This window comes from Aythya fuligula, chromosome 5 (assembly GCF_009819795.1).
Source record: "Aythya fuligula isolate bAytFul2 chromosome 5, bAytFul2.pri, whole genome shotgun sequence".
In the NCBI taxonomy this organism is placed as follows: domain Eukaryota; kingdom Metazoa; phylum Chordata; class Aves; order Anseriformes; family Anatidae; genus Aythya; species Aythya fuligula.
The window spans coordinates 21999851-22023941 of NC_045563.1; the positions used below are offsets into that span (position 1 = coordinate 21999851).

The 24091-nt window shown below is 53.7% G+C and overlaps 2 protein-coding genes across 2 annotated transcripts; both read left to right on the top strand.

The window, feature by feature from the left end:
* Positions 1-226: 226 nt before the first annotated feature.
* Positions 227-6919, top strand: LOC116489910 (cytosolic 5'-nucleotidase 1A-like). The gene is made up of 7 exons (XM_032188655.1): positions 227-306; positions 1994-2038; positions 2620-2787; positions 3141-3270; positions 3462-3584; positions 4655-4833; positions 5362-6919. Exons 2-7 carry the CDS (start codon positions 1994-1996, stop codon positions 5662-5664), a joined length of 948 nt encoding a protein of 315 aa, XP_032044546.1. The 5' UTR covers positions 227-306; the 3' UTR covers positions 5665-6919.
* A 4957-nt stretch (positions 6920-11876) lies between these two features.
* On the top strand, positions 11877-24091 carry CTSD (cathepsin D). Its single transcript, XM_032189013.1, has 9 exons — positions 11877-11984; positions 12309-12465; positions 14376-14499; positions 15923-16041; positions 19774-19973; positions 20845-20967; positions 21859-22003; positions 22722-22820; positions 23364-24091. Exons 1-9 carry the CDS (start codon positions 11920-11922, stop codon positions 23523-23525), a joined length of 1194 nt encoding a protein of 397 aa, XP_032044904.1. The 5' UTR covers positions 11877-11919; the 3' UTR covers positions 23526-24091.

Below are 24091 nucleotides of genomic sequence, written 5' to 3' on the forward strand. Positions count from 1 at the left end.
GGCACATTTCAAATAACCCACCTACAAAAATAAACCGAATGACAGTGCTTGCAAGCAGAAATTGAGGGAAAAAAAAAAGCTCCCCAGGAGGCTGGCCGGGGCTGATTCGGGAAATGCCACCCAGGCTGGGCACGAAGCCAGCCCACGGGGCTGCCTACAAATCCCAGCACGCCAGCAGCGGGGCTGAGCCCCAGCACAGCTCCTGCCTGCTTCCTGCCAGCTCCAGGCAGATATCAACAGCAGCATCTTGGGCGAAGCTGGGCAGAGGTTTGGACACCACGCCAGGGAAGGGAAGTGGCGCTGGAGGTGAGTTTGGGCTTTTGTCTCTAGCAAAGCCTCAGCACTTTCTTTCCCAGCTGGAGGTAGGCGATGCTAAGCTGTGGGGTCCAGCAAGCATCTGCCTTAAGTATTTGTGTGTATGGCATTGCGTGTGTGGTGCTTGCAGATGTGTGCACATGTAGGTGTGTGTTATACGTATCTGTGTAAGGGCTGTATGTAAACAACGCTTCAATTACTATAGGAAGAGAGAGAGGGGAGAATCAGGCTTGGTGTGCCAGGTTTCAAGGGACAGAGCAGAAATTAAAGGGGCTGCTCTCCCTCTGTGAAGCGCGCCTCGGCTCCTGTCACCTCTTTCACTTTCGCTTTAAGAGGCCCCAAAACACTGCATATTTTAAGCCTGGGTGAAATCCCTTCAGGGGAATTCTCCCTGCTCAGACAGGCTGGCAGCTGTCACCCCGAGCGCTCTGCTTGGCAGGATGAGATCTTCCCCATGCAGGGTGCAAGTGGAAGAAGCACAGAGATACTCAGCATCTCCTAGGGGAGCAGCCCTGCTGATGGGGCTTTGCACCCCAGGGGGAAATTAGGGAGCACACGTGCAGGAGCATGTCCCTATTCAGATTATATATGAAGTCCTTTCATCCGTACCTCCAGAGGGACCACTGGATGAGGATCTGAAGTCCTCCAGCAGCAAGCGTGGCAGGACAGCAAGGAGGGTGAAGTCCCCAGCAATAAGATGTTTGTCAGTGAGATTTTCCCCGTGCAGACCCTGACTCTTCACCCTGTATGCTCTTTCTGGTCTATGCTAGCACAGCCTCTCACCCCATTAATCAGGCAGCACATTAAAGGGGGAACAAGGTTGTAATTCCCTTGCCATTCTCAGCACTTCCAGGCAGAGCCGTCCTCACCTCCTTTGCTCTCCCGAGAAACCCCACAGTATATTTTTAGGAGCTGTGGGATGGAAATAACCCCTGTGGGAACAGGAGCCAATCCCATCCCACAGGCTGAATCCCAGTGTCCACTTATAGCACTAACTAGCACAGAGAAACAAAGTGTACAGCAAGGCGGTTGTGGAAACCACAGGACCTGGGCATGCAAAAGTGGAATTTCTTCCTTGGCTACTAGGCACAGGCAGACCACGCAACTCCCCAGGACTTTGGTGTGCCTGCATAGATGCCTGTGGTGTAGAGCATCCTGCACCCAAGCATCCACCACGCATCTCAACTTACTTGGGCCTTTTACACCCACAAATGATCTCTCATGCAGCAAATTTACTTATCTGGGGACAGAAATTCTCCATTTGGACAAAAAGTAGCAAGTAAGGATGCAAGCTAGAAGCCTATCTGTAAGATCTTTCACAGGCTTCTTGATTCACTCAATCCCCAAGCCTCATTTAGGGTACATAAAGATTTAGTTTGCTGAGAAAAGAGCTCCAGAAACTCCTTCAGAAATTCCCAAGGGAAAAATATTCTTTGGGAGGGGAGAAAAGGTGATCACTGCTTGAAAAGCCACTCTTCCATCATAATTAATTAGAGATCTCTGGCCAGGTTTTCCCACAGCAAAGCTGTCGTCAGCAGAAGCCAGCTCATTTTGTCTGGGCAGGATATTCAACCCTCTTTGCCATTTTTCTTCTCTGTTCTCCCCCATTTAGATTGGATGTATTGTAACGCGTTGGTTTAATTGTACATTTTTTCTTGTTTGATGCTGGAACTGGAAGATGGCAGAGCCTGAAAGCACGGTTGTAAACCCCAGTGTGAAACAGGTAAGAGTTGCTCATTACAAAATGCAGATCCTCAGTCTCAAGTACATTTTGAAATGCTGCTGTAGGAGATGACACCACAGCCTGAAACTGTGGTGGCCAAAATTGTTGGTGCCTCAGTTGTATGGACAGGACCGATGCATTTGCTCACACTTAATTTTGGAATGACAAAGGAGAACGCAGCAGTTTCTACTTCATCAGTCTCTCCAGAAAAAGAGATAAAGCAAGAATAAAAACACCAGGACATGCCCAGCTCAGCCCAAGCAGTTGACTACAGCTGTGCTGTGCCCACAGATGCACAAATGATGAAGCAATCCCCTCCTGTGTGGGCTGTCCTCGGAGCATATTGTGCTTACCAAACAGGTTAGGGTTTCACAACTGCCTGCTTCCATCCTTGGTGACCTGAAGATGAAGATCAAGCTTGATACCCCTCCTTCAAAGGCTCTCCGGCATCAGCAGAGCCCAGAAGCATGACGCATGGGTGATGCCTCCAATGCCCAGCCCCACTACTCCACGCTTGTCCCAACCACCCCAAGCTCCTCTGTTGTGTTCCCCCAACCCTTCTTTTCCCCTTTCTCCTGCAGAAAGACCCCAGCAAGGCACTGGTCATTGCAGTGACCACCAGAGCCATCTTCAACCTGGAGGAGGAGCACCAGCTCTACCTGGAGAAGGGCAAGGAGGAGTACGTGAGGCATCAGCAGGCCAACCAGGACAGGCCCCTGCCACCAGGCACAGCCTTCGCCTTCATCCAGGTGAGCCCCACGCCGGGCTGGGGGCACATGCCAGCACTCAAGAGGGCAGGCTGAAGGCTAAGCCTTCCTGGCTTTAGGTCTCAAACCCCACCCCAGGGTGCAGGTGCAGCACTCCTGAGACCTGTGCCCCTCACCACATCTCCACCTCCTTGCTGGTGCCCTGCTCCCTGCCCTCCCAGCCGTGCTTTGCACAGGATGGCTGCTCTCCGCCCCATGCTTGTCCTGCCATAGGTGGCAGCTGCAGCGCAATGTCCCCACTGCCCACATCCTCCTCCCCAGCCGCTAGCCACAGGATTGCAGAACAACCCTCACAGTCATGCCCCTTGCAGAAGACTCTCGTCTGTTCCTCCTAGGCAGTGCAGTATGTGAACAAGAAGATCCTGGAGAGCAACCCAGCAGAGGAGGACCTCTTTGACATCCTGCTGCTCTCCAACAACAGCCCAGAGAGTGGTGTGCGCATCATTAACAGTGCCAAGCACTACGGTAGGAGAGGCACATCCCTGAGGGCGGGTATCCTCTCTCCAGGGGGGCTGAGGAGCAGATAAGGCAGTGGTGGTGTATCAGGGGCAGAGACTGGGCCAGGAGAAAGCACACAAAAACCTGAGGAGGTGAAAGGGGTTCATAAAGACAAATGAGCCCTGTAACAGACTTTGCTTACATTTTCTGACCCAAAGGCCTGGAGATTTCCAAGTTCTGCTTTGTCAGCAATGAGGACTCCACGCAGTACCTCAAGTCCCACGGGGTCAAGCTCTTCCTCTCAGCTGACAGGACAGACGTCTGCAATGCCCTCCGGAGAGGTGCGTCTCCCCCTCCATCCCACATCCCCAAACACACCACACTTTTCCCAAGCAGCAGTGCTAGAGCTCATTCTGTCATGGATGAGAGGGGATGAATGGCACTCTGGCCACCATCGCAGTCCTGAACTCTTCTTCTGTCCCCACCAGCAGCCCCCAAACAGCAATGTTTGCAGATGGCTTCACAACCAAGTGTTTTATGTGTAATTCCAGCTGCAGCTCTGCCATGCACTGGTCCTTCTCTGCAGAACGTTTAAACCTTTCTAACCCAAAATGCTGCTCCCTGGACCAGTGAGGGAGGCCATCATCACCTCCCAGGGTCTTGTGAGGATGCTGTGGAATTTGCTTTCTTGGTACATGCAGAGTCCTTCATGATAAATGTAAGCACATGCTTGACCTGGATTTGAGTGCATACAGCCCCTGACAGCTCTAATGGGGTTAATCTCCTCCTTATTAATTTGCTCAGGTATGAGCACATCAGCTGGCCAAGGTCCTTCAGGTCAGGAGCAAGCCAGCCACAGCCCAGACCTCCCTCAGCTACAAAGCCCAATCCTGAGGTCTCCCTGAAGATCATCACTGCTCTAACAAGTGTCTCATGTAGGAGCCCCAACCCACAGATGAGAGCAGGCAGGGAGCAGCTTGTAGGAAAAGACCTGTAATTAAGCCAATTACCCCAATCAAGCGGAGGTGCCAGGCCCTATTACTCACAGCACAGAGTGCTAAGTCTGGGCATTAACACCAGGCTTGGCAGAGGGACCAGGCACCAGGAGGAGCGCTGCCCATGCATTAACAACAACATAGCAGTTCTCCTAGCAGGCTTCAGTGTCCATACAGTCCCTGATCAGCAACACTGCCTTGCGCTCCCCAAATAATCCAGCCTTGGAAAGGCCGGGATGACCCCCACGGAAACCCTCTTTGCTTGGAGAACCCAACCACACTGCCTTTTCTGGAGACATTTGCAGTGTTGGATGGGGCTGTGGAGGCATGGAGAGGAGCTGCCCATGCACAAGCTGCCCCCAGGAAATGGTGGCTCCCTCGTTCCCCCACCAAACCCAATTTGCTCCATCCCACAGGGGTCTCGGCAGCGCTGGTCTTCCAGCAGGAGGTGCAGGCCCCCAGCACCCCGCTGCGCGTGGCCTTCGATGGGGACGCCGTGCTCTTCTCCGACGAGACCGACCAGGTCTTTCGGGAGCAGGGCCTGGAGGGAGCGGTGCAGTATGAGCGAGCGATGGAGGCCGTGCCCATGGGAGAGGTGAGCGAGGTGGCTGCAGGCCCCATGCCCACCATCAGCATCGCCCCTGCTAGGGCTTTGCTGTGGGTGGCCAATAAAGCACAAATTGTTATGGGTTCCCTTTGCATTCAGCACTGCTCGGTCCCAGCAGGGGCTGATCTGGAGTCCCTCTGGAGATGGATCTGGCACGCTGTCTTCTGTAAGCAAGCATCTGCTCCCAAAATTTGGGGCTATTGTTACCCAGAGTGTTCCTGTGACCTTTTGTAGGCTGGGATGCCATGCTGTGCCGATCCCCTCACCCAGGGGTGCTGCACCTTCTTGGTTCCCTCAGGATTTGCATGAGCACCACAAGGCTCACCTTCCTGCTGAGCACCCCAGGGCATGAGTGTGGCCAGTACACAGCACCAGTCCCAGCACTACCCAAACCTATACCCAACAGGCACTTCTGTGTCCTGCAGAGGCCTAAGGGACCTCGAAAGGGGAAAAAGTAGATTGAACAGATGCTTCTTTCCTTCCTACCCACTCTCAAGTGTCTTGCTGTGCTTCCAGGGTCCCATGAAAGCCTTTGCCATGCACCTGGGGAAGATACACAAGAAGTTCAACCGTGAGGAGTGCCCCATCCGCACCTACCTGGTGACCGCCCGCAGTGGCCGAGACATGGGCATCCGAGCCATCAAGACGCTCCGGGAATGGGGTCTGGCCATCGACGAGGCTTTCTTCATGGATGGGGCTCCCAAAGGCCCCATCCTCGCCCAGATCCAGCCGCATATTTTCTTTGATGATGGCCTTCATAACATCCAGGGGGCTCAAGATATGGGGGTACCATCTGCCTGGGTCCCCTCATGTTGCTGATGGACCAACAACCAGCAGCTCTCAGGACCGGTCCAGCTGAAGGCCAGCTTGGTGGAATAGGAAAGATTTATTAACCTGCAGCAAGCAAACCTCAGGGAAAGGGGGTGAGAGCATTGCCTGAGAGCACTGACCACCAAGCAGAACTGAATGCTCCTGAGACAAGGTCCTTTAGCAGCTGCTCCAGGAAGGACAGACACCTCTGCTGTGACCCCAGGGACTGCTACCTACCTGTCTTGTAGGGCCTTCCTTCTTCTACAAGGACAAACAAAGCTACTGCCCCACACACGTGGGGAAGGAAGCATGAAAGTAAGCACTAGAAATGCAAAGTTCAGTGGTACTTAGCCTCCAAGATTTAATCTCAGGAGCTCTGCTCAAAGCAAGTCCCCAAGACCCTGCCTTGGTGGACATGCTCAGCTTCCTAAGAAGAATGATGTGTCACCAAGCCCCTCATTCAGCTCTGACCAACTCCAGCAAATTCAGCACAAGGATAGACCCTAAAGCTGTAAATCACCTACAAGCTTTTAGAAACCAATTAGTAGGTTGAGGAAAAAAAGCCCAAACTGTAGTCCCACATGTATTAGAGAACAAATAACTTTTTTTTTAGGCATTGCTCACAGGGAGTGCCCTTAGGAGGCCCAGACCTGTAGGACACAGCTCCTGGACCAGCAGGAGATGGACCAGGGATGAGGACAAGGCTGTGAGATGGGTTCATCCAGGAGACTGATGTAGCTCTGGGGTTCCTCCAGGTGAGGGCACTAGAGGGGGCCACCTGCAGCACAAGCTATGCAGGCGGATAAGGCTTGGGATGTAGACCACCACCCAAACCTCCAAACAGGCTTAGGTGTCAAAGCCTGAGCTTAAATAGGGCTGTGGGTGGAGGGCATGGGTGGGGTCCCAGGTGAAGCTGCTCAGGGTAGGTGTGGTCTCGAGCAAGCCCAGGACCACAGTACCTACACTGTGCAAAGCCAGCCCTATGCAGGGATGTCTCTCCTCTGTCTTGTTTGATTCTGCGCCTAATTTTACCAGGCAGAAAACAGCCCCAAAACTTCACTTGGAGGTTTCTCTCCCCAGGGCAGGATGTCAGTGATTGCCACTAGAGGCCACTGTGCTGCCCTCCTGCTACCCATGCTGTGGAGGAACAGGACCATTCCCCCAAAACTAACACCTAAAAGCAGCCATGAAAACCACTTTGACCCCCAGCCCATCCTGAAAACTACAAGTTCCCTTTGTTGCATTAATTTTCCTTTTTCTTAATTAAAAAAAAAAAAAAATGCAAATTTTATGGCAGAACAGAGAGAAATAATCAGATTTTTTTAAGGTTTCATCACTCTCACCAATGCTTTTTCCCCCAATAAATAAGTAAACAACACTTGGTGTGATTTGCTGGTGCCCCTGGTTGAGTGTGCTTGGGAAGAGGGGTGCAATATTGTGGAGCTGCTTTGCAGGCATGGAGGATTTTTATCCAGGCCTTACCCAGCCATGTGCACGTGGAGCACATCAGGGTGGGCTTGATCCTGCTGTGAGCACAGGAAACCTTCAGTGGGTTTTGGATTAATTCCTTGCAGAGCAAAGGCCATCAAAATCCACACACAAACCTCAGGAAATGCCAAAATATTTCATTTAAAGCAGTTCTCCCCCTCCCCACGTACATGTACTTCCATGCTAGCTCCCACACGCTCCCACCCAGGGGATTTTCTCCACCCAGCGCATGGGACCATGGGCGAGGCAGATGTCCCTATCACGGGACATGGGGTGGCTGCTGTGTTCCCACTTGTGTCCCTGCTGCCCCGGTTTTGGGACAGGTCTCGCCTCGGCAAGAGGATCTTCTGGAGGGAACCACCTCCAAAAAAAGACCTTTCTGCCAAGTCCAGATGCTGAAATGAGATGTCTAAAAGTAGTGACATCAACATCAGCTCCTAATGATTTGCTAATAACACTAAGTACCTGTCAGCCTCAATCACCAAGCAAACATTAATTATGGGATGCTCCAAACAAGCGGGGGCAGATGTTCGTCCCACTTGTATGGAGGTCAGATATTTTGGGGCTTGGCAGCCGAATGCCTGCATCCGGCCCGGTGGCACCTCACGGTGGGGACCTGCTGGTGGTCACAGATGTCCCTGCCACCCTGAGCTGCTCTGACCTTTGCCAGTGGCCATGAGGCAATCCCTCACCCCGAGATGAAACTAAATTTAAGGCCGGCTCGGTCAGTGCCTTGGGTGAGGGGGATTAGCTGAGTCAAGGCAGTTGGGGACAGGAGCATGTGAGCGGTGGCAGGCCGCGAGGTGCTGAGGCAAGGGGAACGGGCCGCGTGCCTTCCTCCAGCACTGTCAGCACGGCAGGAGGGGGGGATGACAAGGCAACATGTGCCCAAAATGGGGAAAAAAGGAAGGAAGCACGGGGTTCGGGGGATTGCTTCATGCAGAACCAAGTGCTGCTGCTTCAGGCTTGTTACCCTGTGGCTTTCCCTGCCCTGCTCCGAAGGTGGAGCATCAGAAACAGCCTCCAGCAAGTACTGCTGCAGCTTAGCCACCTGTCATGTGGGGAAACTTCTTGCTTCCATCTTACAGACACCTGCAGTAAATTCATTAAGGGTTGGGACAATAACGCCATCATCAGTGCTTGGGACATTCCTTGGGTCTTGGTTTTCCAAGGCATTTCCAAGGGTGCAAGGGGTGCAGAGGGGTGCAGGAGGAGGTTCTTGCACTTAATTTTGGCCATTACTTTCCAACAAGTGTTTTGGCACCCCACATTGCCCCAGCCAAAGCTGCTTCATGTTTGTGTCCTCCCAGTCATTGACCCAACACTGCTTGGGACACCCCTGGGACCCTAACCCTAAGCCAACGACTCAGCCCCCTCCAGGCTGACGTAGCTCCAATCAGCCATGCAAACCCCCAGAAAAGGAGAAAACTATCAACAGCGTCTTCCACTTTTTCTTTTATTTCCACTCATATCCCTCCCTAGTGACCCTCACCCTCCCAAGGCAACCCTCCTCCCCAAACCAAAGGGATTTCGTGTTTTGTCACACAGAAGTGGACTAATTGCATAACCTATGGGCTTTTTTGGGGCTGACTGGGTTGGATATTAAAGGAAATCATTAAAAATAATGCTGGTGAGAAAACTCAGAGGGATAACCCTTGTTATGCCTGCTTGGAGGCACATCTCCTTTGGGTTGGGGCTTCTTGTCTGGGGTCAAGGGGTGCCCATGCTGATTGCACCCCTGCCCAGCTTTTCTCCCTGGGTGCCCGCAGGGGCATTGCTCAAGGTGTGCGATGCGGGTGCATGGGGTGCCCATCGCTTCCTGGCGTGGGAGGCGATGAATCGACTCCATCATTGCCCCTGCCACCCATCCCGTCAGCTGCCTGCCGGGCTTCTTCTCACCCGTACACACACGCAGCTCCTGACAAAATAAATATATAAATAAAATCGGGGTGAGGCAAACACAGCGAGCTCCCTGCCCCGAGGAGAGGATGCGTCCCCACGGTGGGTGCCAGGCGTGGCCCTGGAGCTGGTGGCTGCGGGGGCGGTGGGACAGGGGTGGGGAAGGATGCTCGATCCCCCATGGGGGCGGAGGGGCTTTGGGCAGGGCCATGGGCACGGAAGAAACAGGGACAGGAGATACAAGGGTTGGCTGCAGCCCAGCACAGGTGAAGACACCAGGGTCGCTCATGGGCTTGAAGACAGGCATGTCCCTAAGCATTTTGCTGCATAAAACCATTTTTTTTCAGGGAAAATAACTCAGGGAAGGCATGCAAAAGCTCAGGTCTCCCAGCTGTGGCCACCAGTGAAATATCCTCACCTACCACTGGGATTAGGGTTTGCAGCAAGACACCAAAGGAACAACTGCCACCCAGGCAAGCTCTGTGGCACCCATACTTAGCATCTACCCTGGGTGACCACAGTCCCTGCTGGCAGCAGAAGGGTGTTAATGTGTGTGCCCTGCCAGTCGGCACCGATGGCACAGGACCGATACCCAGCTCCATCCTGGGTGGCTCTTCCTCAACCCTTCCTTTGGTATCAAAAAGTGAATTTTTGTGAGTTTCCCACCAGTTTAAGAAATGGCGCTGGGGACGGGTGAGGTCCTGGCACTGAGCCGGGAAAAAGTTACCACGGCTCCTTGCTGTGCTTGGGGCTGGTGAATCAGGCGCTGCTAATTAGCTGCATCCATTAACATCGGCACCCGCTGATGTGGAGTCACGGTGTTTTTAACCGTTTCGCCCCACGCCTGCCCGAAGCACAGGACCCACCCGGTCTTGCCGGTGTCATCTGCGGAGGGGACCCCGGTGCACAGGAGCAAGCGCTCCTCCATCCCGCGCCGGGGCTGCGTCATCCTACTTGGGAATCGCAAGAGGTTGCAAAATGGTGGCCCGCTGCCAGGGGTGCGTCACCCGCCGCCCACGTCCCACGGCGGTGCCTGCACACCACTCGCTTTCGGATGGCATGGAGAAGGAAAATGTTGCAGGGGGAGCAAAACCTTTTGCATTGGCATCCCTGGTGGAGGTGCTGAGTGGCACCAAAGTGACACCGGGGACGGGTGCATATGGGTGCAGTGCTGGCAGCTCTGAACCCATGGGTGCCGAGGCCTGGAGCTAGATTAAACACTGTGGGGACACCCCAATTTTTTTTTTGTTTTTGCCCTAGCATTGTTGTACACACAGCCCACAGCCACGCGATGCAGGGCCAGGCCAGTTGGATGGGAAATGCATGCAGAGGAGCATGTGGGGCGCCAGCACCTTTCCCCTCCAGCTCTGAGGGAGGGTTTGTGCCTCTCCCTCCCGTCACAAGACGCCGGGAGCACCCCAAGGGGCTGCAGCCCGGTGCCAGCCCGTGTCGGTGTTGGGAGGGATCAGGATCATGCCCTTCACCCACCCACCCCGTGACAGGCAGCAGGCCGTGGGGGGCAGGCGCGACACCTCCCGCTGCCTCGGGACCCACACAACGGGGACCGGGGCCACCAGGACCCTCGGCCCCAGGTCCCCAAATCCTAGCCGAGCAGGGTTTGCTGAGTCACGGGTGCCGACTCTGCTGACTCATGGTCAGCCGCTCGCCCCGGCCACGTGCCTGCAGGGCAGGAGGGAAGCGGGCCCTGGCCAGCGCCCAGGCCGGACTAACGGGACCTCGTGGCCAGGCTCGCGGAAGGATTTGCTGGGAGCAGCTTTGTTTTATTTTTGTCCCCAAGACGCTGTCCTGGCCCCTTTTGTTTTCTCCAAAAGGAGCTTAAGGGGTTTTGTGTTTTTTTTTTTTTTTTTTTTTGGGGGGGGGGGGAGGCAATGGTGTGATATAGTGCCCCAAAAAGTTAAGCTGGCTGGGTGCAAGGCTGTGGTGGGTGCTCCTGGATGAGGAGCTTTTGGTGGCACTTGTGGCACAGCCCCAAACTGGGGACGGTGGTGGCAGGGAGAGAAAGCAAGAGGAGGCCCAGGGGGGCACTTCCCAAAGGCGCTTACCAAAAGGGGCACCGAGTGATGGGGGCAAGCCGGGGATGGGGCCCCCAGCACAAAGCCCAGGGGGGAGGTGGCATTTTGGGGAGAAACACACAAATCTGGGGGGGTTCCTTCTGGGTGAGCAATCCAGGCTGTGGAAGGACCCCGCAAACCCCCCCTCTGAACTAAAATGAAATTAAATGAAATGACATAAGATGAAGTCAAACAAAGTAAAACGAAGTAAAACAAAATGGAATGAAGTAAAGTGAAAGACTACAAAACGAGGTAAAACAAAGCAAAATGAAGCAGAATAAAACAAAAATGAAGGAAAGCAAAGCAAAGTAAAACAAAAAGAAAATAAAAATAAAAGAAAATAAAAGCACAATAAAAACAAAGAAATGAAAATGAATCAGAATATAATGTAAAATTAATATATTTTTTTAATAAACTGAAACCAGCCTGGAGGGATGCCCCCCCCCACAGTGCGAGGTGTCGGGGGTGGGGGGCTCAGGAGCAAAAACACGGAAGGAAAATAAAAACTGGGGGGAAAAAATCGAAAAATGGGGGTTAAAAAAAGAAAAAAGCAAAGAACAAAATGCACTAAAACCAATCTCGTGCCAGCCTCCCGCTGTTGATTCCCCATTCCCGTGCGGGCTGAGTCACGGGGGGGGGGGGAGCCGGAGCGGTGCCCCCCCCGCCGCCTCCGTCACGTGAGGCGCGCGCCGCCCCTCCCCTCGCCGTCAGCTGACCGGGCCCGGGGCCGCGGCTACAAAGGGGGGGGCGCGGGCGGGGTGGGGCGGGCGGCTGCGAGCGGGGACGGCTCCGAGCTGCGGCCGCCATGGGGCCCCGCGTCCTGCTGCTGCTCCTCGCCGCCCTGCTGGGGCCATGCGCCGCCCTCATACGGTGAGGGGCTGCGGGGGGTGCGGGCTCGTGGTGTAAGGGCTCGGGGGTCGGGGTCCTGCGTGGGGTTGTGCTGGGGGGTGGCCCCGTTTGGGGTTTATCCCCATCCCACGCGTGTATCTGGGTGTGAGGGGGGGGTTTGGGGACACGTCCCCTCTGTTTTTGGGGTGGGTGAGCACTGTAGGGGTTTGGGGTGCCACTGGTGCGTGTGCACCCTGCGCTTGGGTGGTGCTCCCAAGGGGGTCATAGGGAGGGAGGCAGTGGGAGCGTGTAAATCCCATAACGACCCCACAGCAACCCCTGTTAACCAGCTGTCTCATCCTGCAGGATCCCCCTGACCAAGTTCCCTTCCATGCGCCGTGTCCTGACCGAGGTGGGCAGCGAGATCCCCGACATGAACGCTGTCACCCAGTTCCTCAAGTTCAAGCTGGGCTTTGCCGACCTGGCCGAGCCCACGCCGGAGATCCTGAAGAATTACATGGACGTGAGTACCCCAGCGGGGCGCCCGGCCTCGCCGAAAGCTGAAGGAGGGGGAGAAACTTCATGCACGGAGCTTTATCCTCTTGCTTTGGCTTGCAGGGCCACTCCAAGCCCTTTGCAGTTGCTTAACATCATTAAGAAGTTAAAAATAATAAGCTTGGTGCCATGGAGCTGCCGTGTTTGCAGCTCCTGACCTATTTTCTTTTCTCCCTAATTGCTGTGTATAGTGGTTGTAAGCAGGGGCCTGTGTGCTTGCTGGTGTTCCTAGCCTCTTCTGGCTGGTTTTGGCAATGCCACGCTGTGCTTTGTCACGTGGAGGTGAAAAACTTGTCCCCCCCATCCTCTTCTGCATGGAAAATCATCCATCCCATAATACTCAGGTAATAAAGCTGAGACTTTCCCCACGGCGTAGGTGCTGCTGCTCGGGCAGGTGTCCCACGCACAGCCCTTGCCTGGGGAAAGGGAAGGTGCTGGCCCTGCTCCCTGCGCTCGTCATGTGGCCGGCCCTGTCCCCACCGGGCACCTTGCTGGGAAGGGCTGCAAGTGTTTAACCAGCGATGTCGAAAGCCTGTTGCACCACGGCATGGGGCTGCTGGAGCTGGGGTGTTTGCCTTGCACTCTGGTGCACAAGAGATGCTCCAGGTGAGGGCTGCTGGGGAGCCTTACCAAAGATTCAGGTGCTGTCCCAGAGCGTGCCCGGCAAAAATGCTGTCTTGAGTGTGGGAGGGATGGGGAAGCTCCCACACCGAAGTGGGGCATCCTGAAACATTGCTGGCAACAAAGTGAACCTGTGACATGAGATAAGGGGCTGCTGGGACCTTGCACAGCCAGCAGAGCCTGAGGAGCTCTCCTAACTAGAGGAAAGGCACAGCTGCACCTTGCCCACCCTGCATGTTCCCCAGCAGGTCTACATATGGGATTTATGGGTCTGCTGCAGCCCGGCCATGCAATGGTTTGGCCGTTTTTGTTTGGCAGCAGCCTGTGAGTTTAAACATCCTGTTGCTTGGAAGGGATTTGACCTTGATGGTAGCTGTTGGTGGCAGAGTGGAAACTTGTAGCGGGTTATTTTTAGGTGGGGTGGCTCCAGAGGTAGTGGAAGAAAGCGCTGGCTGTTGCGGTTAATGGCAAGGGGTTATTAATTACTCAGGGAGCAGCCCCAAAGGGTGAAGTGTTCAGGAGGTGAGCTCAGAGCAGGCAGGTCTGATAATCCTGTCTTGGGATTTTTCCCCTTTAACTGAGTACACCCAGACAAAACACTCAGTTCCCACACACCCCAGGGGCTCACCAGCCAGTGCTGAAAAGCCCTGTGGCTGTGGCAGGCCCAGCTGCTTGTGACTTGCAGTTCCTCCCCCAGACTTGCCAGCACAGCACCTTCTCAGCAAGCTCATGCTCTTCTGGCTTTTCAACAATGCAGGTGCTTTGCCCTGGCCTCCTCCTGTCTTGTTCTCCCCTGCTGTGAACCACGCTTCTGCCTGCCCACCTTCCTATTTCTGCTGTGTCTCCATGCCCTAAAAATGCTCCCTGCAAATACCTGTCCTGCTTCTCCCTGATTATCCTTTTCCCACCTGCTGTAATTAGGCTTGAACATCTGAGGGAGCCTCCCTTATGGAGCATGTCACTGCCATGGGTGAGAGGAGGACAATGTTTATGTAAGAAGCCATCCCCATTTTTGTTCCAAAAAGCTCTGGGAAAGACGATTTTCCATGACTTTCCCCTTGCTATTACATGCTCTTGTGTTCCCTGGGAGCCTCCAAACCACCAGGACACCCACCAGCCTTGTGTGTGGGTACTGGCCAGGGCTTCTGGTGCCTGTCCCTTGCCACCAGCTTATCTCCCCAGCTCAGGGCAGCTCTGCAGGGCACGCCCTGTTATCAGCGGGCACCTCTGCTCACAGGCCCCTTTCTCTCTTTGCAGGCCCAGTATTATGGTGAGATTGGCATCGGGACCCCTCCGCAGAAGTTCACCGTGGTCTTCGACACCGGCTCCTCCAACCTGTGGGTGCCGTCTGTGCACTGTCACCTGCTGGACATCGCCTGCTGTAAGTGGGATGGCTTCTCCTTCCCTGCATGACATAGGCATCAACATCAGGACCAAAATGCAGATCCCACACCCTAGTGATTAGCTGAAAGCCCCTGGCTTGCATCATTATCATGCCTGCCTGCTGAGGGGACAGATGCAGATTGCTAATGCAGAGTAGTTTGTGCTGATGGTAGACCCTGCTGATCCACCTGGAGGGAGGATCTGTACTGGGAGGAGAGGTTTGAGATGCTGCCAAGCCCTCCCTGTCTCTCTGGTTCACGCCCTGTCTCCAAAAGCTTCTCTTCTCCTCTCATCATCACCCACGCACAAGCTCCAGCCTTCCTGAGCAGCCTCAGTCCTGCAGCCAGGAGCCAATGAGCACTTCCACAGGTCGCAGGGTTTCTCCCCAAATTATAGACTGTTGTCCCATTGCGCAATGCTGGGGGAAAAAAAAAATCAGCTTCTTGCCAGATCTGATAGAAACTGTCCTAGTTTCTGTTTTATTGTTGCATGGAGCATGTGCCTACATGTTCATGGATTTTATAGTTAATGAGAACCAGGTAGGTGCTCTTTCCTGGGGTAAGAACATCTAAGGAATCACATGCTTTCTCTTTTTTCCTCTTCTGTGGTGTTACTATGCGATAAACCTCCACAGATGCAGGTGTCAAACCTGGCTGTGGCGAAGTGCCACCTAAAAGTTCCCAGCTGTGCAGCTTAAGCAGAGCGGAGAACCCTGTGGAGCCAACAAATGCGAGCAGGAGAGATGACCTCCGGTGGCTGTCAAGGGCAGGGAGGAAACCTGGACCTGTGCCCTCCTCGGACAGCCCTATCATGCCTTGCCTGGCCACAAAACGGGGATATGTTACAGTTTCCACCCCTTCACAGGGACAGGCAGCCTGGGCAGGGGGAAGTCCCAGTTCTCTGGGAAAATACTGTGTTATGTGCAGAAAAGTGATAGCTGTATAAAAATTCCAGCTAGCCTTAGCCAAAAAAAAATACAAATCTATAAACTGAAGATGTTTGTGTCTGGAGCAGACTGTTTGAAGCCCCCCAGCTCTCCATGGTGTTGTGGGCAGCCATGGGGACATCTGCCTCTGCTGTCTAATGTGCCCTGATGCACTAGCCACACATACTCCAAGCTCTTAATGTGCTGTGGCCAAATCCTATTGAAGTGCCAAATTGGATCTCCCCACCGGATCCCCAGACCTTCTCATTGCAGACAAACCTGCTTTCATATCGCTAAGTCTCTGCTTGTCCTGGTGCCCCAGGGGGTTGTGGGGCTGGGTACGGAGGAGCAGAGGTTTTGTGGCTGATGTGGGGAAGGCAAATAGCAGTGCAGGTGTTTCCAGTGTTACTTTAGGGGTTGGCTTTCACTTGTGACTGACGATTGCTTGGTGCATAAAGGAGAATTAATGCCCATCTTTCCCACTCCCTGGCTGCAGTGCTACACCACAAGTACGATGCCTCCAAATCCAGCACCTACGTGGAGAACGGCACCGAGTTTGCCATCCACTATGGGACAGGGAGCCTCTCAGGATACCTGAGCCAGGACACGGTCACGGTGAGTAGTGGCTGCGTTTCTCCCAGCTGCCCCAGCCAGCTTTTGGTAACAGCACTCAAAGCAGTTTGATTTCAATGGGTCTCACTTCTGGAGTGCCCCACTCCTATCAAGTGTGCTTCAGCCCCGTGTTTCTAAGTGCTTTGACGTGAGGAGGTGACTACAGAAAGGGCAGGCAGGGAAGGGACTAACCAAAGGGTCAGAAAAAGCAGAACTGAGCTTGAGCCATACATATGGTATACTGCAGATGTGCTCTGGCTCTTCTCCTCTTCCTGACCCTGGGAAGTTCCCAGCCTCAGTGCACATCAGCACCACCCTGTGGGTTGCTGGGGATGCCAACCTTGCTGCTGCCATGGCAGCAGACATCCCTGTGGGCAGCTGATGGCCACACCAAGCAGGAGTAGGCTCTGCCACCATGGAGCCAGCCCCATCCTCGTTCCATGTGGAGTGGTGCTTACATGTTCAGATGTTTTGGGCGTTCTCTTTGCTAGCCTGGCTGGTAGGTGGTTCGCTAGTAGCTTATTGTCTCAATTTCCTTTTCAGTGAGCAAAGGCTGAACTTCCCACCCTGTGAAGGGTGGGTACCCTGCTCTTGGGACTCTGGGTATTCCTAGGGACAAGTGAACTCAAGTGTGTCAGCTGCTGCAAGTGCAAGCTCCAAGGTTACTTGGCTCTACTTGCTGGGATAATAAAAGCATGTGTTTGTTTAGGGTGGGGAGATCAAGCATTTTGAGTAGGCACAGAAATCTAGGTATTTCTGGTTTTGTTAGTTTCAGCTGGAAAGTGTTGGCTTACTGATTTTATAAGGATCAGAGGAGAAGCATCCAAGCTAAAGAAGAGCCTGGAGCCGGGGGGCAAGCAAGGAGCTAGCACTCTATAGCTTGTCCTTAGAGCAGGAAAACATCAAGCTAGCCTTGAAACATCGGATGTGGCTTGTGCATTGCATATGAAGATGCCAGCAGCTCAAAAGTTACCACTTTTGGTGCAGCTCCATCTCTGGGGAAGAGGACTTTTCATGGGCTCATTGAATCTTGAAAATCAGTGGGGATTGTGAGGGAGAGCTGTGGGGACCACCAGCAGCTTTTCACGCCTGCTCTCCACCTCCTGCAGCCCTCCCAGCTTGGGGCCCCTTTCAGTTTCACTTTGTGCAATTTGTTTCTTGCATTCTTCGGTTGGCTTAGGGGAAAAAACAAGACAATGGCCTCCCACCCAAGCTTTTCCATGCCTCTTGCTGCACAAAGGCATTTTACAAGTAGCAGTAATGGTTTCTTAAGCCAGCCTTATAAAACACAGGCAGAGATGGTGCCTTGGGCACCATGCTGCTGTTGCCAGCAGGGTTGGTGGCAGAGTGGCTGGGTGCTCTGGGACAAGCTCTGGGAAGTTGCTCCTGCGGTCATGGAGTGGGGCAGCGAGGCGAACAGCAAGCTTCATTGTCCTGTGAAAGTGTGGGCTGGTTTAGGCGCTTTCCGGCTTAATGCAGGGGCTGAAGTGAGTCAGAAGGAAAATTGCAGCTTTTTTTCTGTAATTATCACCCTAATGCCTGCCTGCTAATTAGCTCTCTGCTTCCCAGCAGCACAGAGGAAGGATTTTGTGCCTGAGCTTGTTTGGGGGAGCGGGGACGGCTGTCGGCAAACAGCACGGCTGGTAGCATTTGGTTTCTGTCTGGGCAGGAGCAAAAGTCACCTCTTGATGGGTCCTGGGCAGCATCACCCTTCTGGTGCAGGGGAGCAAGGCGGGCTCAGGGACCTTCAGCTTGGATGCCAGGATGCTTCCACTGCTGGCTCCTTGCTTCCTTTCCGTAGGCGAGCTCACAGTCTGGTGCAGTTCCAAAGTGCAGACACTTTGAAACAGCCTTTGGGGTTGCTGCCTCAGCTCCAGCTGTCCAAATGGGTGGAAAGAGCCCCAGAAGCATGTGGTAGTACTGATATCCTACTGAAAGGCACTGCTTGGTGGGTGGCCCTGAGTCCTTCAGCCCCTCAGCCCTGACTTTTGTTCAAAGCTGGTGCTGAGCTCCAGCCTCCATGGCTGTGGTGCTCCGTGGCACTGTGCTGCTTGCCCTCCCAAAGAGCAGCTCCAGTCATCCCTCTGCTGATGGGGAACCCTGGCTGTGATTGAAGCCCAACCTTAGGATGTCCTTCAAGTACAGCAGAGGAAGCACCCATGGGTGCAGGAGGTGCTCTCTTAGTGCTCTGTCTTAATGGCTCTGGGTGCCTTCACCTTCATCTGCCTTCACTGCTCACCTCACGCTTCAACTGATAAAAGCTTGTGGCCACTCTGTGTCTGGCTGAGAGCCAGCTGAGCGATGGAGACAACAGATCTGTCATCTGGCACCAGCGCTCCACTTGTTATGCACTTGGATTTCAGTCCTGCTCAGGACTGAGCAGGAGCAGAGTTTGAACAAGCCTGCTGAGACCCCTCTGCCAGGTTGTTATTTGCCTCCCTCTTCAATTTCTCTGCATTCTTGAGGAGGACTTCAAACAAACCCAGGCTTATCAGTCTGTTTTCCCTCAGTGGAAGCCTTATTGAGCTTTCTGAGCTGCAGCAGGACCAGCTTTGGGTGGCTGCCCAAGGTAGAGAGTGGGCTCTGCATTTCAGCTTCAAGAGGCAAAACCTTTTGAAACGGCTTTTTGCGATCTCTAGGACTTGTGAGCGGATGTATTACTGTGAGCTTCTCTGGACCACATCCTGCCGTGTGGCTTTAGCTATTGCAAGGCTGAATTGCCCTTTCGAAGCTGCAGATACCATTAAAGCCAGCGCTGCCTGCCTGGTCACAGGCTGTCAGACCCTGAGGGGATGTTTGTCATTTACAGGGATCGTTATCTGCCATCAGGTGGGAGAGACCAAGCATTTCAGTCCAGCCTTGTTTACTACAGGGACAATTGCTGGAATCCTAGCACAGACTCTAAAATTGCCTGTGGTGAGCCAGAAGCTGGGTGGCTTTGCCAACAGGACAGCTTTCTGCAATTTCCTTCTTCCTGGGGATCTGCCCCCAGCGAGGGGGGAGAGGTGTTTCAGCTTTTCCAGCAGAGAACATCAGTCCTCCTCATGGCTGGTGACAGACACGACCTTTGTATTCACCTTGCTCTGATTACTGCTTTTGTGCCAACCTTGTTTTCTGGGCTGGGCGTTCCCCTGCCAGGGGAGGTCTCTGCAAGCTGGTCATCTTCCTGGAAGCTAGGTGATACCCTGAGAATATCCCTTGTACTGGGATGATTGTGGGTCTGGCAGAGGTGAGGAGAATTTGGGGTCCCAGCTGGGTATGGACATGGCACCCAAGGAGGTGGGACACAGATGAGTTAGCAAAAGCCCAGACTGAGGAATGATGCAGCAAAGAGCTGCTCAAATTGGGAGGAAAGGATGCAGTAGGCAGTAAGAGAAGGGCTGTAAGGGAATGTAAGGTGATAGTGCCCTCTGTGCAATGAGGAAGAGCTGCAAAATGGCATGGCCATTCAGCAGGAGGCAGAAAGGGCCGAGTGAGGTGGGCAGTGAGCAGAGTTCCTGTCTGTGGGGACATGCTGGGCTTTGCAGGGACTCAAGGTGCCACTGGGTGATCAGAGTGGACTGTCCCCACCAAGCAGGGTGGCACCAGGATGTCCGCTTTTGATGCAAGGGCATCAAATGCATGGGCAAAAGCATGGTGGTGTGTTGAGCCTGTGTTCAAGGCCACCTCTCCACCCTGATCTTGTGGATAAATTTTCTTCATGTTTATTTTTCTTCTGTCCCCACCTCCCTGCAGCTCGGGAACTTGAAAATCAAGAACCAGATCTTCGGGGAGGCCGTGAAGCAGCCAGGCATCACCTTCATCGCTGCCAAGTTCGATGGCATCCTGGGCATGGCATTCCCCAGGATCTCTGTGGACAAGGTCACTCCTTTTTTCGATAACGTCATGCAGCAGAAGCTGATTGAGAAAAACATCTTCTCCTTCTACCTGAACAGGTACTGTTGGGTTTGGTCGCACGTTCCATTGCCAAGACAAGCCCCACCTGTGCCAGCACTGTTGGGGAAGTCTCGGGTCTCCTCGCTGGAGCAGGGGGGCCAAACCCTTTTCCCTGTCAGTGTGAAGTAAGGAAAAGGAGCAGAAAAGCAGCTGTTCTATGATTAAAAAGCTGGGTAGATCTGCTACCTGATTGCTGCTTCTGATGAAGAGAGGGAGGATCTTTCCAGAGGAAACAAATGTAGAGGGTTGTGATCACGAGATTGCATGCAGCTAAAGCAGCATGAGTTAGAGGGGTGAATGCAGTCCTAGCTTGCAGCAAAAATCCACAAGCAATGTGGCCTTGCCTTCTCATACAAGCACTGTTGATGGGGCTGATCCTTCTTCCTGCACTGGGAAAGCTTTGTAGTGCCTTCCCCCCAGTGCTGCCCAACCCAGGGCACTCTGAGCACCCATTTCAGCCAAAAAAAGTAGCAGGTCTGGAGAGGGGAGGACAGAGAGGGCTGCTTTTGGCAGTTCCAGCGCCATCCCTCCCCCATTGCTGCTGAGCAGATGGGAAGAAATATGGCAATCTTTTATCTGGCAGTAACCTTGAGGATCCGGCTCTGAGGCCGCCGGCTGCAGCAGAGTTGGGCAGAGTTAACCTCTGCAGCGTGCTTAGGAAAATATTCCAGTTTCCCCTTCCTCACCTCAGCCTATCTCAGAATACCTGTCCTTATACTGACGTATTATAGTTCAAAACCAGTTGTTTGTCTCCAGTGCTACTAACACTGCTATAAACCCCCCAAATGCCCTGGTGTGTGTTTTGGGGACACCTGGAGGGGTTTTCCTCACCTTGCCTCTGATGTTGGTGACTTTTGGCCTTTCTTTCAGAGACCCCACAGCTCAGCCAGGCGGTGAGCTGCTGCTTGGGGGCACAGACCCCAAATACTACAGCGGCGACTTCAGCTGGGTGAACGTCACACGCAAAGCCTACTGGCAGGTCCACATGGATGCGTAAGTCCTGTTGTGTGTGCAGATAGCCCTGTGTTCCTCACGCCTGAAGGCCTTCCATGTGTTAAACTTCGCTGAGCTGCTTGCCAGCAGCTGCGGAGGAGCAGGATGAGGCCCCAGGAAGGCAGCCCTTGCCTGAAGGGCACGGCGCAGCAATCAGCATGCATTGTTGGAGGCAGGGGGAAGGGGAGCGGGCTGCCGGCCGGGCGAGCCCCGCTGTCTATTCTGAGCTCTCCCACGTGATGGGAGCTGAGAAGCAGGCTGTGAGCAGTGCGTGCCTCTTTCCCAAGGACCGCTGCCCTTCCTGGCGCAGGGTCTTAGTTCTCATCTTCCCCAAGCCACGCTGCGTTGGCAAAGCCTGCAGAGATCAAGGCTGGAGGGCTTTATCTGTCTGCACTGCTGTGAAATGTGATGCAGGCAAGGAAGCCAAGCAGCTCCTCTCCTGCCTTTTTAATGTATGTGAATCCTTCCCTTGCTCACAACCCCCAAAGCTGTCTCAGCACCTGGTTAACCCTTTGCTTTTAGCAGTAGCACAAACTCAGGAGAAGCACCAGGATGTGAGAGCCCCTAGTTTATCACCCTTAGCTTGTCCCTGTGCCTGTCAGCTGTGGTGCTTGCACCAGCATGCAGATGGCAGTCCAGGGTGTCTGAAGAAACACAAACATGCAGCAAGGCTCTCATTTAATTGAAGGCACGGTAGAGAAACAAACCTGTGTTGCATCAAAATTCTGAGCACTCGTCCTTTCCTTAGACCTTCCATAGGTACCTGGTGCAGCCTTCCATGCATGTCCCTTCTGCCTGGGCTCAGTTTTCCCCTTTTCAGCTCTTCTTTTGCTGCAGCTCGTGCTGGGACATCTGTAAGATGTTGTCTCCTCTCTGGGCATCTCTCCCTAGGGTGGATGTTGCCAACGGGCTGACTCTGTGTAAGGGGGGCTGCGAGGCCATCGTGGACACGGGCACCTCGCTCATCACTGGCCCCACCAAGGAGGTGAAGGAGCTGCAGACAGCCATTGGTGCGAAACCGCTCATCAAGGGCCAGGTGAGGCTGGGGAGGGGCACGGCATGAGTCTGTGGCTGTTGTGGCACCTGCAAACTCCCTGCTTTGGGTGTGTTGCACCCAGATGCTTCTAGAGGCACTGGTCTGCTGCTTCCCCTGTTCCCTGATCCCAGCCTGTGCTCCTGTAAAAGTTCCCTGCATAGCAGGGACCCCTCTGTCCTTCAGGGTGGAGATGAGACAAGCAGGAGGGCCTGGGTCTTGTGATCCTTGGGAGGTTTTGGGTCACCCCTCTGGGAGGCGGAGGAGAGGGGTGCAAGTTGTGGCTGAGGCCAAGGATTCAAAGATTGATGTTAATGAGAGTCCAGAGGCACTTTAATACAAATGCATTTAATGCAAATGACAGCCCTTCCCTGCCAAGTTTTTAACTGTCATACTTAATCTCCCAAGGTCGTCTCTCCTCCCTGGAATCCTGGAGGGACAGGGAGCCCCTAGGAAGGATCCTGGGGACTCAGCAGAGCTGGGAGCTGAACCTGGCATCCTCTGGCCCCAAACTATCCTTAATATCTTTAAAATCCTCTGCCCCACCCCTGCTCAGAGCCTGGGATAGGAGCAGCTTGCTTATCCTGGCTCAAGCTTTTTATGCACCATGAGATGAGTATTTGGGGAGGATGGGAAAGATGTGGTTCTGCCTGGGGGAGGTAGTTCTGTTTCCTGAGGGCTTGGGAGCTGCCATCTGAAGCCTTTGCTGTTTCCATTTCAGTATGTGATCCCCTGTGAGAAGGTGTCATCTCTGCCTGTTGTCACGCTCACGCTGGGAGGGAAGCCCTACCAGCTCACCGGAGAGCAGTACGTCTTCAAGGTGCGTCCAGGGCAAATTCTGCCAGCCTGTTCTTCTCCCCAAGGCCTAACTTTTGATGCCTTTGCTTAGAGCTAAATCAAGAAATCTAAAACCCAAGAGCAAAGCCAGAGCAGGCACCTGGTGGCAGGGAGGGGAAAGCATGAATGGTTGTGGCAGTGGCTGCTGGGTCCAGGAAACTTACATAAGATCCTGCAGGAACGAGATCCCCTATGTGATGCTGTCTTTGTTGCTGGGAGGAAAGAAGGGCAGGCAGTTATGGAACTTCCTACTTTCTACAAACCTTCTGCCCTTTTCTGTTGAGTTCTGGTAGCATTAGGCCAGCCTCCTCACCAGACTACTGGTCTGGTGTGACAGCCATCAGGTGATATGGGATCAACTTCTAGCACAGTATTTCAGCAGTGGCTCTTAGATTTCGTAGCTTTCCCAAGCTGTAGATCCTGGGCTGTGAAGCTGAAAAGCAGCTGGGGTTGGCAGGTGTTACTCCCAAGCCCCTGAGGTTGGGGAGAGGTGGGGAACTTTGGCTGAAGTTCTCGTTCTTCCTAGGTTTCTGCACAAGGAGAGACCATCTGCCTGAGTGGGTTTTCAGGCCTGGACGTCCCACCCCCTGGTGGCCCACTCTGGATCCTGGGGGATGTCTTCATCGGTCCCTACTACACTGTCTTTGACCGTGATAACGACTCTGTTGGCTTCGCCAAATGTGTCTAAGCGCCTGACCCCCCCACTGCCTCCGCCATACACACACTTGCACACACAGGAGCTGTAGAGAAAGGTTACCAGGATTAGAAACCCAGTCAGTGGAAGAGAAAAAAATTGAACTAGGTTTAAAGTTAATCAGGAAAATAGTCATTGTTAGTGCCCTGCTGGCTACTTCTCCCCCTCTGAGTAAGTGGTGCTGGGACATCTTGAGTTGATAATGCCAGCTGGAGTAGCCCCTCTCCTTACTGTTGTATCTCCCAGTATTTAAGATTGATTCTTAAAGCTGAACAATTTTTCTCAATGTCCCCCAGCACTGGTCTCGCTCCTGGGGAGGCAGCTCGCTGGCCCTGCTCCTGCAGAGGAGCTGTGGGGCTTCTTCACTGGGGGAGAAGGATGGAGACAGCTATCCCATGTTAGGTTGTATTTCTGATTTGTCACTGAAGTGGGGGAGTGGAAGGAGGAGTCCCTCACCCCTCTACCCCTCTGGGTGAGGAAGCAATTGCTAGACCTCTTCTCAATGAGTACATAGAATCATAGAATATCCTGAGTTGGAAGGGACCCATAAGGAACATCAA